The 12,846-nt window shown below is 43.7% G+C and overlaps 1 protein-coding gene across 1 annotated transcript in view; it reads right to left on the bottom strand.

Annotated features, from left to right (window-relative positions):
• clstn2a (calsyntenin 2a) overlaps nucleotides 1-12,846 on the bottom strand; it is a 199,879-nt gene that overhangs the window by 66,294 nt on the left and 120,739 nt on the right. Inside the window, exons 4-5 of the mRNA XM_039815057.1 lie at nucleotides 4,952-5,063; nucleotides 4,622-4,718 (exon numbers count right to left, since the gene is read on the bottom strand). Of these exons, the coding sequence (XP_039670991.1) occupies nucleotides 4,622-4,718; nucleotides 4,952-5,063 (209 nt within the window). The remainder of the gene's footprint in view (nucleotides 1-4,621; nucleotides 4,719-4,951; nucleotides 5,064-12,846) is intronic.

Below are 12,846 nucleotides of genomic sequence, written 5' to 3'. Positions count from 1 at the left end.
CTGCATATCAATCACACGGCACTGTTTCAACAGCAAGTAAGGTGATATTTCAATCTCTCTCTTCTTGGTTAGCAGGCAACATCTAACATCATTCTGTCTGGGGATCTACAGTATGGCATCCACTTGGATTACTCAGCTTGTGAAACCAGAGATATTTCTAAAGTTTGCAATTTTCGCCTACAGTGAGACATCTCACTCATGGCATCAGAGACCACTGGTTACTGGTACTGGCGATACAAACATACAAATACATACTTAATTCACAAAAACTCAAACCAGAAATATGTAAACACAAATGCAGCTTATTAAGTCTATCTGGGTCAGCAGTAGTCGCTCTATCCAAACAATGTATTCATTAAATCGTGTTTCAAAAACATGAGCTGCTCACTTTACCCTCCTTGTGGTAAATATGCAGAGGATGTGCGAGAATGAATCTCGCATCCTGAACTCAGCAATGTCAGCAATCTAAGAGAATAAAAAGCTAAATGATCATATTTTACCAATACGACCAACCCTGCATATATTGTATAAGGCTTATTTTAAACTAATTTGGATGTAGGCAAAGTTAACTTACAGTATATCTTTAAGCTTCATTTGTTGTCATTGTACAACACGGGGTTGCACAAGGAAATGCAGTTGTAGTAAAAAAAATAATATCATATTTTAATAATCAAATCATAGCAAAGAAATGTTTATTGGAGCTCAATTTGACTGTAGCCAGAGTACAAACAACCAAATCGGACCCTTGGTTGACTACATTTCTTTTTTTAAACAAAAGAAAAATGTAATTGAATTGATCCATTCTTAATTCACTGTCTCTTTTTGTTTCAATTGACTTGAATCATTGACACATACTGCAGTACAGCCCATTTACGTCTATATTTTATCTTGCACTTTCCCTTAGTGCACAAAATTACCTATAAAGTAGGTGTAAACAATGCCCCGTGTCTTAGAGTTTCTCCCAGACGATATTATTGTGCCTGGGAGGCAACCAAATCAAATGAGCCAGACTATTGTAAAATACAGTGAGAAAAAGACCAGAAGGACCAGAAGGACCAGAAGGACCATAGTAAACTCAAGAAGCAATGAGACGTGGGCTGCCAACTTTTCAATTCAGTTTCGAGTGAGATTCGGTCTCTGTGAAGTCGATGCATTTCATGAGTAGTCCTTCTGTGACATTACCCACCGCAGGCGTCTGGGGTTACCACTCCTCAACCCCTAGGCAATTTGTTGAAACCATCAGCAGCCAAATTCAGTTTTAATGCATGTATAGATAAAAAGCCAAATTAAAAATCATGGTCATGATGAATAATTAAGTCTGATCAGCATACTTGCCAACCTCTCAGACACAGTTCAGCCTGAATTGTGATGTGGGAATCACAGGGTACCTCATGATACAATACACGATACATGACTTACAATACCGATAATGTCACCATACAGCAATTCTGCGATAATCAATATATTGCTAGACAATCCTATAATGATACATCACGATATCTGTCTAACTATGACTACAAATTAATGACTGCATGCTCAAACTGTTAGAAAACACAATTCTGCAGCACAAGTTTTCAAAATGTTCAAATGATAGAACTATAGAGCAACTATGGGTCCAGACTTGGGACTTAAACGTGGCTGGGGCATCTGTTATTTTCCTCAAACTGCTGTCCGCCATCCTGTTGAAAACCTCTTCCCCTTGGGCTAGTTAAAGCTTTAGTGCATAACGTTTTGATATCAATGAACATCCGTTGCCATTGTCAAATGAGTTGCTACAAAGCTAATTAAGACTATCAGCTCAACACAACTCTCTCTCTGTATTTCTCAGTATGGCTGTGTTCAGAAGATTGTGTCGTCCGGTGACTTTCCCGTGCAGAAACTCAAGTGAAGATAATTACCTCTTCTGAAGGAGTCCATCATGTTTTTTTAATCCTCCGTGTCCTCCTTGGCTACTAGCAACTATGTGGGGGAGGGGCGGGGGAGGGACAGAAGGCTTATATTATGTGGACGGCGCTGACAGTTTTGTTGTCATTGCTTAGAATTCCTCATGGGAGCAACAGAAACTACACACTATAGCTTTAACTTATGTTCAACTTTCCCTCATTCATGTGTTGAGCACCACCTTGCTTGGAGCAGGGAAATCTATTTAGAGCACCTTATTTTATTAATTAAAATATCGATATTTGGCGCCAGCGTATCAATTATTGTATCACACGAAGAAGGACGTATCAATATTTTGTCCCACCCCTAGCATAGTTTTGCATTGCCAGACCTTCCTCCACAGTGCCGCGGAGGAGGGTCTGGCTAGTCCACATAGAATTCTGGGATACTCTGGTTTATTGGCATTTCTTTAAACCAATCACAATCGTCTTGGGCCGCATGGAGCGAAATAGCCTCAGGAAGGAACTTGTTTGGGAGGAACACGTGTACGTTCAAAAGTTGTTTTAGTCGTGCAACAGAAAACTCAGATTGGACAGATAGTCTAGCTAGCTGTCTGGATTTACCCTGCAGAGATCTGAGGAGCAGTTAACCATAGTCCTCAGAAATCCACTGGAGGTTAAAATGGCAACACAAAGGAAGCAGAAATGAGGGACATCCGGCGGAATTTCTTGCAGCACCTGAACAATCCCGAAAGTGGAACGTCGTGGATATAGACTACGCCTAGCCTAAATGATGCTGATTAATTACCCTGATTTCACTTAAGTTGAAACCGCTAACTCAATGAATTCTGTTTGCTGGTTTATGATGCTTTTTGATATTTTCTATAGGAAATATGTGTACTTATGTCAATTGTTATTACATCAATTTTAATGCAGCAGGTGTCTGGTCCATCTGCAGTCTCTAACTGCAGTGATGATGTCACTGTCGTGCCACAATTACAAACAGCAGATCCGCTGGTTATATTGCGTGCAACCAGCATCAGACAGTTGTAAAATAAGCACAGAACCCCCGTGCTTATGTGCACATCAATTGTGTAATTTTGATTCATTATTCTGCACAGCTTCTCCTCCATATTAACAGGCGTGTTGGAGACTGACACACTGAAAACATTTCACACAGCTTCACAATTTACGCAAGTGTCAGGGTCAATGCGAGAGAGATGGCAGCCCTGTGAGACAAAATAATAAATATGATCCTGAGAGAGAAAGAAAGAGGCACAGTTAAGAAAGTAATGTGCGCTTCTGTCATCTATTGGTAAAATTCAAATCACACATATACACACACAAATCCCTCCGGTCTCACTTCAGTTTGGATTACGCTGCACTCAGATCACCGCAGTGTGGATGTGGAAGCGCTGGAAGAAGGCAGTGCAAATCCCAAAGCTGAAATTTTATATAGGCATGTTATGCTCAGAATAGTTTTCAATCAGGAATAAAAGACTCCACACCAGTCGACTAAAGCTGGTGTTAAGCCACGAACGAACAAAAAAAACCAAGAAAAACAAGCTGTCGAAACTGAAGATGAATCTATTTCGAGTAACTTTGGAGACATGCACTGATGAAAAAGCTACTTCACGGATCACGACATTATTGCAATAAAAAGAGGATTCAGCCACCGCTGTTTGTTTGCTTTTTCCTTTTCATTCTGTATGCCTAGAAGTGTATTCACACAGTAGTTTTAAAGCAGTTTGTGGTTTTATAAAATCTTTTCTTACAGCACTTACAAACCTACACTTAAAAATCAACCTCAATAGTATTATTTCTTTACACAAAGTTGGTTTCTATTCACTGTTTGATCCTTTTATCTCGTCTCAGCATTGGTCTATCATGTCTGTCTTTAGTAGAGACCTGTTCATGTTCATAAGTGGTTCAGATGACTGAGATCATCATAAGAACATATTCAGAAATGTAGCCGAATAATGGATTTTTGCTTCCATCAAGATATTTACCATGCTGTTTGCCAAGGGAGGCAAGAGCAGAACCACTATTAGTTTATTTGAAATTGAGTGCGGTTCAAATGAGTTTCAACCCAAACGTAAAGCAACCAAAAGGTCCATTTAGTAGCTGCAGATTTAGATTTTTTTTTTTGAGCACTTTCAGGACTTCTCATCAATGCTGGCTTAAAAGCAGCATTTCAAAGTTCACTCTTAAATATGACCTGCTGTACAATTGTGTGTCACATGAATAATGGCCCTTTAATGTAATACAATTTAAAGGTCCCATAATTTGCTAATTTCAAAGTTCATAGATTTTGGGTTTCTACTAGAACAGGTTCAAAACACATTATTATTATTATTATTATTATTATTATTATTATTATTATTATTATTCTCCTCCTACTGTCTGTCTGAATATAACAGTATTACCCTCTGTCTGAAACCTTACATTTTAGTGCGGTCTTCCGCATCTGCACTCTCAGCGTTACGTCTCTACACCAGCATTGCAGCCGGGGAATGACTGCACTGTAGTGGCTCTTTCTATCAATACTATAGTATAGTTGTGACATCACAACTGTATTAATAAAGTTTTCCCAAGAATAAAGCCTCCAGGCACGCACACTGACTCTGGCTGTGCTATCCTCGTTTCGCCCTCTCTCTCTCTCTCTTTTTTAGAGAAACTATGGTCCAGTCTCTCTGTCAGCCAAACCAGACTCAAACGCACATAAATGCACACACACTTACCATTGCGGTCAATGGCAAATGGCGTCCCTGCAGTGACGATCTCATAGTTACAGATCTGGCTGTACTGGGGGGAACAGTCTTGGTCCCAAGCTTCCACCTGCAACATGAAACATGAGATGACGTTTCCTCCCAGTTCTTCAAAAACACTAAGAAGACTATAGACAGTCACAATATTCCACACTTTTAAACTAAATAATTTTTTTGCAGCATAGTTAAACCAACTTAACCTGCACAGTTATCGGTCAGGTTGATCCTAACAATAAAACAAAGATGCAACTAACTAAATTAAATAATACAATATAATAACTTTAAAATACAATATATAAATACCTGCAAAATGCTGTCGTAGATTTTGCCCTCTGTTACTGATGCCTTGTAAAGGGGCTCCCGAAACACGGGGCAGAACTCATTGACGTCATCCACCTGGATGTGAACCACCGCCCTGAGACAAAGGAAGGAATTAAGAAAGAGGGAGCAGGGAGGGTAGGATGCAAAGAAAGTGGAGTGGAAATGATTGATTGAGAAAAAGTAAAAGACAGGGAAAGAAGAGATGTATGGAGGATGGGAGAGAAATTAAAATCTCTTTAAGTCATTAGAGATGATTAAAAGACAGTGGGAGGAAAACAGTTCCTATGCTTATAAGGAAAATAGATGTATTCCTGAAAAACAGCAATGAGAAGAGTTGATTAAAAGATACCTCACATAAGGTGTTGTTTATTGGTATGTCTTTGTGAAATGGGTTTCAATTACTATTTAATGTGAATCAAACTTTTATTGAACAGGCTCGTCTACTGACACAGGCTCATCCACAGCAGATCCTGCAAAGCCAGATTGTTTCCTATTCAAGGTTCTGGATCTATCCTTCACTATCTCCTTCTGATGCAAGCACACACATGAACACAGAATCCCACCTGCTGGAAGGGACTGCGGTTATGCACTCTGATAACATTTATGCAACCAAAGTATATAAATGAAGCGATAATTCAGATCATATCATGAAATTTATTTTTACTGGTGACCTTCTCTGACAACTACTTGCAGTGTATCTGAAGAAGCACATCTGGCTAATTAATGACATTAGCTTAATGAGGCCTTTTTAAAATGTCATGCAGCGATAATCACACACACACACACACACACACACACACACACACACACACACACACACACACACACACACACACACACACACACACACACACACACACACACACACACACACACACACACTCCCCGTGTCATTCATCATCCACTAGTGAAATTCATCAATGATCCCTGAGCTGATACAAATCTCTCTCTCCTTCCTTTCAGTCCCAAGCCTGCAGCAGCTTATTTTCCCAGCTCCTTGTCTCTGACTGAAGGACCAGAGGGTTTGATTTGCTGCTGTCCATGCCATTCTGTCTGTCCGTCAATCTCATTCACGTAGCACTGCCGCACACACATACGGACACACATGATATTGATGGGCCATTAGGGGGACATATCCTGAGAGCAGAACTGCAAGTCTCAGCTGTCACTGCTGCCGTACTGGGAGATCTTGGGGAAAAGAGAAAATAAAAAAAGAAAGAAGAGAACCTAGAGACTGCAAAGTCAATATCCTCTTATAGATTAAAGTTATATTTCCTCATAACCTTGATCTGTGAGTGTAAAAAAAAAAGTTTATTTTTGTAGTAAATACCGAAAAGAAACATTAACATATTGGTATTTTTACTTATTAATTTGTCACTTGAAAACATACAAATACAGTTTCAAATTTAATCCTTGCCTAAATTAGTTTGTCTGGCTGTCATGTATTGGGCCATGAATGCATTTTCTCCATCTATGGACACCAAAAAATGTAACTCAAGTGCTACAGCAGGACTAGGACTAGGACAGGACATATGGATCCTACATACATACAAGAAACAAACTCAGAAAACAATTTACACTGCACAGTCCAACCCAGTCCTCTATCTAGCAGGGTCTTAAAGTGGACCTATTATATAGCATTTTCAAGTTCATACTTTTGTGATTCTACTAGAACTTGTTTACATGCTTTAATGTTCAAAAAACACTTTTTTTTAATACAGCCCATGGCTGGTGCACCTATATTCAGCCTCTGTCTGAGATACTCTGTTGGAGCGCCTGTCTCTTTAACACCAATAAAGGCTTCTAAACCAAACACTACACAACCGGACATGTCCCGGCAGTAACGTGCCCTGAAATTGGGGAGAAATTACCAACATTGGCCGCCAAGATTACAGCTATCTGGCGTTAGCATGCAGCTACTGTTGTTAGCACTGGACACTAATAGAATATAGCAGCATTTTCTACAGTCCAAAATCACAAACCAAATACTACATAACCAGAAATGTTTCAGGAGTAATGTGACCCAGATTTGGGGAGAATTTTACAACATTGGCAGACAAGATTACATCTTTTACTGCCGTTAGGATGTAGCTACATGGGACAATGTTAACACTGCAGTAGCTTAAAAAACAACAACGCTCCAGTCTTGCCCACCTGGGGCAGATGACCAATCCTAGAAGACCGGCTTGGACTTGCGTAACACTTAGCCGAGAGTAGAAAAAACTGTTGAAACCGGCGCGTTCAGAACAGTTGGAAATCTGAACGTTTTAGCTCACGGGGAGTTTACCTCATTATTTTTAGCCACATTTAAAGTTGCCATGTTATGCTAATTTTCAGGTCCATAATTGTAATTTGAGATTGTATCAGAATAGGTTTACATGGTTTACGGGAACCATCACCTTATCGTGGTGGAGAGGTTTGTGTGTCCCTATGAACCTGAGGGCTGTGTTGTCTGGAGCTTTGTGCTCCTGGTAGGGTCTCCCAAGGTAAAGTGGTCTCAGGTGAGGGGCCAGACGAAGAATGGTTCAAAAACCCTATGACACAAGGAGGTAGAGATAGAGAGACCCTGCCCGGAGGAAGCCCGGGGCCCCCGTCTGGAGCCGGGCCAAGATGGAGGGCTCGTCAGCGAGCGTCTGGTGGCCGGGTTTGCCACGAAGCCCGGCCGGGCACAGCCCGAAAAAGCTACGTGGCACCTATTTCTCAAGCCCATGGGCCCACTACCTGTGGGAGGAACCGCTGGGGTCGGGTGCGCTGCCACACGGGGGGCAGTGAAGGTCAGGGGCCTTGATGGACCAGACCCGGGTGGCAGACGCTGGCTCTGGGGACGTGGAATGTCACCTCTCTGTGGGGGAAGGAGCCGGAACTGGTGCGGGAGGTGGAGCGCTACCGGTTAGATCTGGTGGGGCTTACCTCTATGCACAGTCTCGGTTCTAGAACCATACTCCTGAATAGGGGTTGGACTCTTTTCTTCTCCGGAGTTGCCCCGGCTGAGCGTCGCTACGTTGGAGTTTACCCCGGTGGACGAGAGGGTCGCCTCCCTACGCCTGCGGGTTGTGGGGGGGAAAACTCTGACTGTTGTTTGTGCATATGCACCAAACAAGAGTTCGGAGTATTCGGCCTTCTTGGAGACCTTGAGTGGAGTCCTGCATGGGGCTACAGTGGGGGACTCCATAGTTCTGCTGGGGGACTTCAACGCGCACGTGGGCAATGATGGAGATACATGGAAAGGCGTGATTGGGAGGAACGGCCTCCCTGATCTAAACCAGAGTTGTTGTTTGTTGTTGGACAGTCATGGATTGCCTATAACGAACACCATGTTCGAACATAGGGATCCTCATAAGTGTACTTGGTACCAGAGCACCCTAGGCCAAAGGTCAATGATCTATTTTATAATCGTTTCATCTTATCTGAGGCCGTATGTTTTGGACACTCGGGTGAAGAGAGGGGCGGAGCTGTCAACCAGAGATGCTCACGTCTCTGAGCTAGAGTCCAAGTCAAGTCTCAAGTCTCTGAGCTAGAGTCCAAGTCAAGTCTCAAGTCTCTTGTGGTTATAATAAGTGTTGCATCACGTACTGCGACCTATCCAGGCTGCTTAGAACACTGCATAGCTATATATAAGGAATTCAAAGCATATCATGTGTTATTATGACTCCTTTATCTATCAGCATACATTATCAGCTTTGATTTTGGTATATAATCAGTGTAACCAGACTATTGCAACATGACAAAAACACCAAGAATGCTTTACTTTTAAGTTAATATCTGTATTTTGCCTTGTAGCTTGAACATACAGTACAGACCAAAAATTGAGGTTCTGAAGAAAAAGGACTCCCTTGTCTGTCGATGAATTATAATGAAAGGCCTTGGCTCCTATTGTTCTGTCTCTGTGGGGCCATAAGACCAAATATAGAAAATGTTATAACTCACAACACTAAAATTGACATACTCCTATTTAGTGCAAAACTGCAAAACATCACAGTGTAGCTAAATGCAAAACACTATTGCAACCAAATGAAATTTTTAACACACTACAGTGCACTTCCTTATGATAGAGAATCCTCAATTATTTGTTATTTACTTAGTGGCAGATCCATGTAATGTGCACTGCCTATGCAACTAATCATACCTTATAAACTACTGTAAGTCAACACATCCCAGATTCTCAAACCAGTGTAACGTTATAACTAAATGAAACTGTAATTATTGTTATATGGTCAACAATAATCCTGTAACCTGTTTGCAGACAACGTTAATAATTAACGTGATGGCAGACAGCGGCACGTAAATGATTAACGTAACGTTAATCGACCACCACAAGTTTGGCAATTAAACAAACACTCATTTATATTTGATAAGGAAGACAGTCAGAGTTAACCTCCCGTAACTTCGTAGCTAAAGCAAGAAGCAAGCTAACGGTAGATGGTCAATGCTGAGCTAAACATGTTTACTCACCTATCAGGGTGTGTTTTCAGATGCCTGATAAAATTAGATGTGGTTGAGCCAGAATCTTTTATCGTGATACCGCATATTTTGCATTGAGCGCTTCTTTTGTTTGGGCCGTCTTGTTTAAAGTTTTTGAACCCAAAGCTTACGATGAATGGCACAGCAGCGGCCGGTGCATTCGACATGTTTGTTTGTTGTCCTCTCATGTGTCCTCGCAGGTTATAGGTAACGGAGGGAGGGGTATAGCAAGCTCATCAGACGTTTCCTAAAAATAAACATTGTTCACGAGTCCTGCAGCTCGAGTCCGAGTCGAGTCTGAAGTCACTGTGTGTGCGACTTAAGTCGCACTCGAGTCCGAGTCTCAAACTCGAGTCCCCATCTCTGCTGTCAACCGATCACCATCTGGTGGTGAGTTGGGTCAGAGGGTGGGGGAAGACTCTGGACAGACCTGGTAAGCCCAAACAGGTAGAGCGGGTAAATTGGGAACGTCTGGAGGAGGCCCCTGTCCGACAGACTTTCAACTCACACCTCCGGCGGAGCTTTTCGTGCATCCCTGTGGAGGCTGGGGGCATTGAACCTGAGTGGACAATGTTCAGGGTTTCCATTGCTGAAGCTGCAGCGAGGAGCTGTGGTCTTAGGGTCTTAGGTGCCTCAATGGGCGGTAACCCATGAACACAGTGGTGGACACTGGTGGTCAGGGAAGCCGTCCGACTGAAGAAGGAGTCTTTCCGGGATATGTTATCCCAGAGGACTCCGGAGGCAGTTGCAGGGTACCGAAGGGCCCGAAGGGCTGCAGCCTCTGCCGTGAAAGAGGCAAAGCAGCGGGTGTGGGAGAAGTTTGGAGAAGACATGGAGAAGGACTTTCGGTCGGCACCAAGATGCTTCTGGAAAACCGTTCGCCACCTCAGGAGGGGGAAGCGGGGAACCATCCAAGCTGTGTACAGTAAGGATGGGACACTGTTGACCTCAACTGAGGAGGTAATAGGCGGGTGGAAGGAGCACTTTGAGGAACTCCTGAATCCGACTAATACGCCCTCTATGTTAGAGGCAGAGCTGGAGGATGATGGGGGATTGTTGTCAATTTCCCAGGCGGAAGTCACTGAAGTCAAACAACTCCACAGTGGCAAAGCCCCGGGGATTGAGGAGATCTGTCCAGAAATGCTCAAGGCTTTGGGTGTGGAGGGGCTGTCTTGGTTGACACGCCTCTTCAACATTGCGTGGAAGTCTGGGACAGTGCCAAAGGAGTGGCAGACCAGGGTGGTGGTTCCCCTTTTCAAAAAGGGGGACCAGAGGGTGTACGCCAATTACAGGGGCATCACACTTCTCAGCCTCCCTGGTAAAGTCTACTCCAAGGTGCTGGAAAGGAGGGTTTGGCCGATAGTCGAACCTCAGATTGAAGAGGAACAATGTGGATTCCGTCCTGGTCGTGGAACAATGGACCAGATCTTCACTCTCGCAAGGATCCTGGAGGGAGCCTGTGAGTATGCCCATCCGGTCTACGTGTGTTTTGTGGATTTGGAGAAGGCGTATGTCCGGGTCCCCCGGGACATACTGTGGGAGGTGCTGCAGGAGTATGGGGTGAGGGAGTCTCTTCTCAGGGCCATCCAATCTCTGTAAACTGTAAACCGACCAAAGCGAGAGCTGTGTCCGGGTTCTCGGCAGTAAGTCAGACTCGTTTCAGGTGAGGGTTGGCCTCCGTCAGGGCTGCGCTTTGTCACCAATCCTGTTTGTAATATTTATGGACAGGATATCAAGGCTCTTTGCAGATGATGTGGTCCTGATGGCATCATCGGCCTGTGACCTTCAGCACCCACTGGATCGGTTCGCCGCCGAGTGTGAAGCGGCTGGGATGAGGATCAGCACCTCTAAATCTGAGGCCATGGTTCTCAGCAGGAAACCGATCGAGTGCCTACTCCAGGTAGGGAATGAGTCCTTACCCCAAGTGAAGGAGTTGAAATACCTTGGGGTCTTGTTCGTGAGTGAGGGGACAATGGAGCGGGAGATTGGTCGGAGAATCGGCGCAGCGGGTGCGGTATTACATTCAGTTTATCGCACCGTTGTGACAAAAAGAGAGCTGAGCCAGAAGGCAAATCTCTCGATCTACCGGTCAGTTTTCGTTCCTACCCTCACCTATGGTCATGAAGGCTGGGTCATGACCGAAAGAACGAGATCCAGGGTACAAGCGGCCGAAATGGGTTTCCTCAGGAGAGTGGCTGGCATCTCCCTTAGAGATAGGGCGAGAAGCTCAGTCATCTGTGAGGAGCTCGGAGTAGAGCCGCTGCTCCTTTGCGTTGAAAGGAGCCAGTTGAGATGGTATGGGCATCTGGTAAGGATGCCCCCTGGGCGCCTCCCTAGGGAAGTGTTCCAGGCACGTCCAGCTGGGAGGAGGCCTCGGGGAAGACCCAGGACTAGGTGGAAGGAATATATCTCCAACCTGGCCTGGGAATGCCTCGGGATCACCCAGTCAGAGCTGGTTAATGTGGCTCGGGAAAGGGAAGTTTGGGGTCCCCTGCTGGAGCTGCTTCCCCCGCAACCAGACACCGGATAAGCGGACGAAAATGGATGGATGGATGAATTTTCAAAAAACACCATATATTTGCAGTACTGCATTGATGCAGCTCCTCTTTTCACCCTGTGTCAGGTCTCTGTTTTAGCTACAGAGTGAGACCTCGCAACTTCTGTAACATCTTTGTTGTCAGTCGCACATGCGCAGTAGCTAGGTAAGGATTACATGAGGTAGCTAGCTGTTTCTGCAACTTCGGCCTGTACAAGGCAGAATTAGCCGGGAGACTTCTTCTAAACGAGGGCGCACTTACAACTTTGTGTGGAATACCTACAGAACAGGGACATGTAAGTAGTTTGATACAATTTATTTTGTAGATTAGGGTGAATTTGTGTGTGCTGTAGCAGTATTTTGCCATTGAGAATGAGCTAGCATGCCAGCGCTAGCATGCTAACAGTTAGCCCCCTAGGCCCCTCGTTTCGGCTAGTTTTTGAACAGCTCACCCAGAGACTGAAGGCAAGACACATTCAGAAACCCGTATCTCACTCAGAACAGCATGGATGTTTTTTTTTTCGAAGTTTGTATGCGTGTGGAAGCACCAGAGACACAAAATAACACCCCAAATCCCAGAAAAATGTTTCATAATATGGGCGCTTTAACATGAAAATCCAACATTATAGATATGACAGGAAATACGGAAACGCATAATAGTTCCCATTTTAAATACCAGGTGGACAAATCACTTTTGACTTCTTTGCAGTTGTGTCAACAAGTTGAGATCCATTTCTATAATGCTTGAAAATAATACAAAAACATGAGCAAGCATCACATTAAATTTTTGTAAATTTGATTTCAATCCTTAAAAATATTTATTTGTATAAAGTGGGTAGGAAATATACCAAGAACATCAGTTTAATGCAATCTAGCACAC

The sequence above is a fragment of the Perca fluviatilis genome, chromosome 11 (genome assembly GCF_010015445.1).
Source record: "Perca fluviatilis chromosome 11, GENO_Pfluv_1.0, whole genome shotgun sequence".
NCBI lineage: Eukaryota > Metazoa > Chordata > Actinopteri > Perciformes > Percidae > Perca > Perca fluviatilis.
The sequence above is the reverse complement of the archived record's forward strand: the minus strand, read 5'-3'. Positions and strand labels throughout refer to the sequence as shown.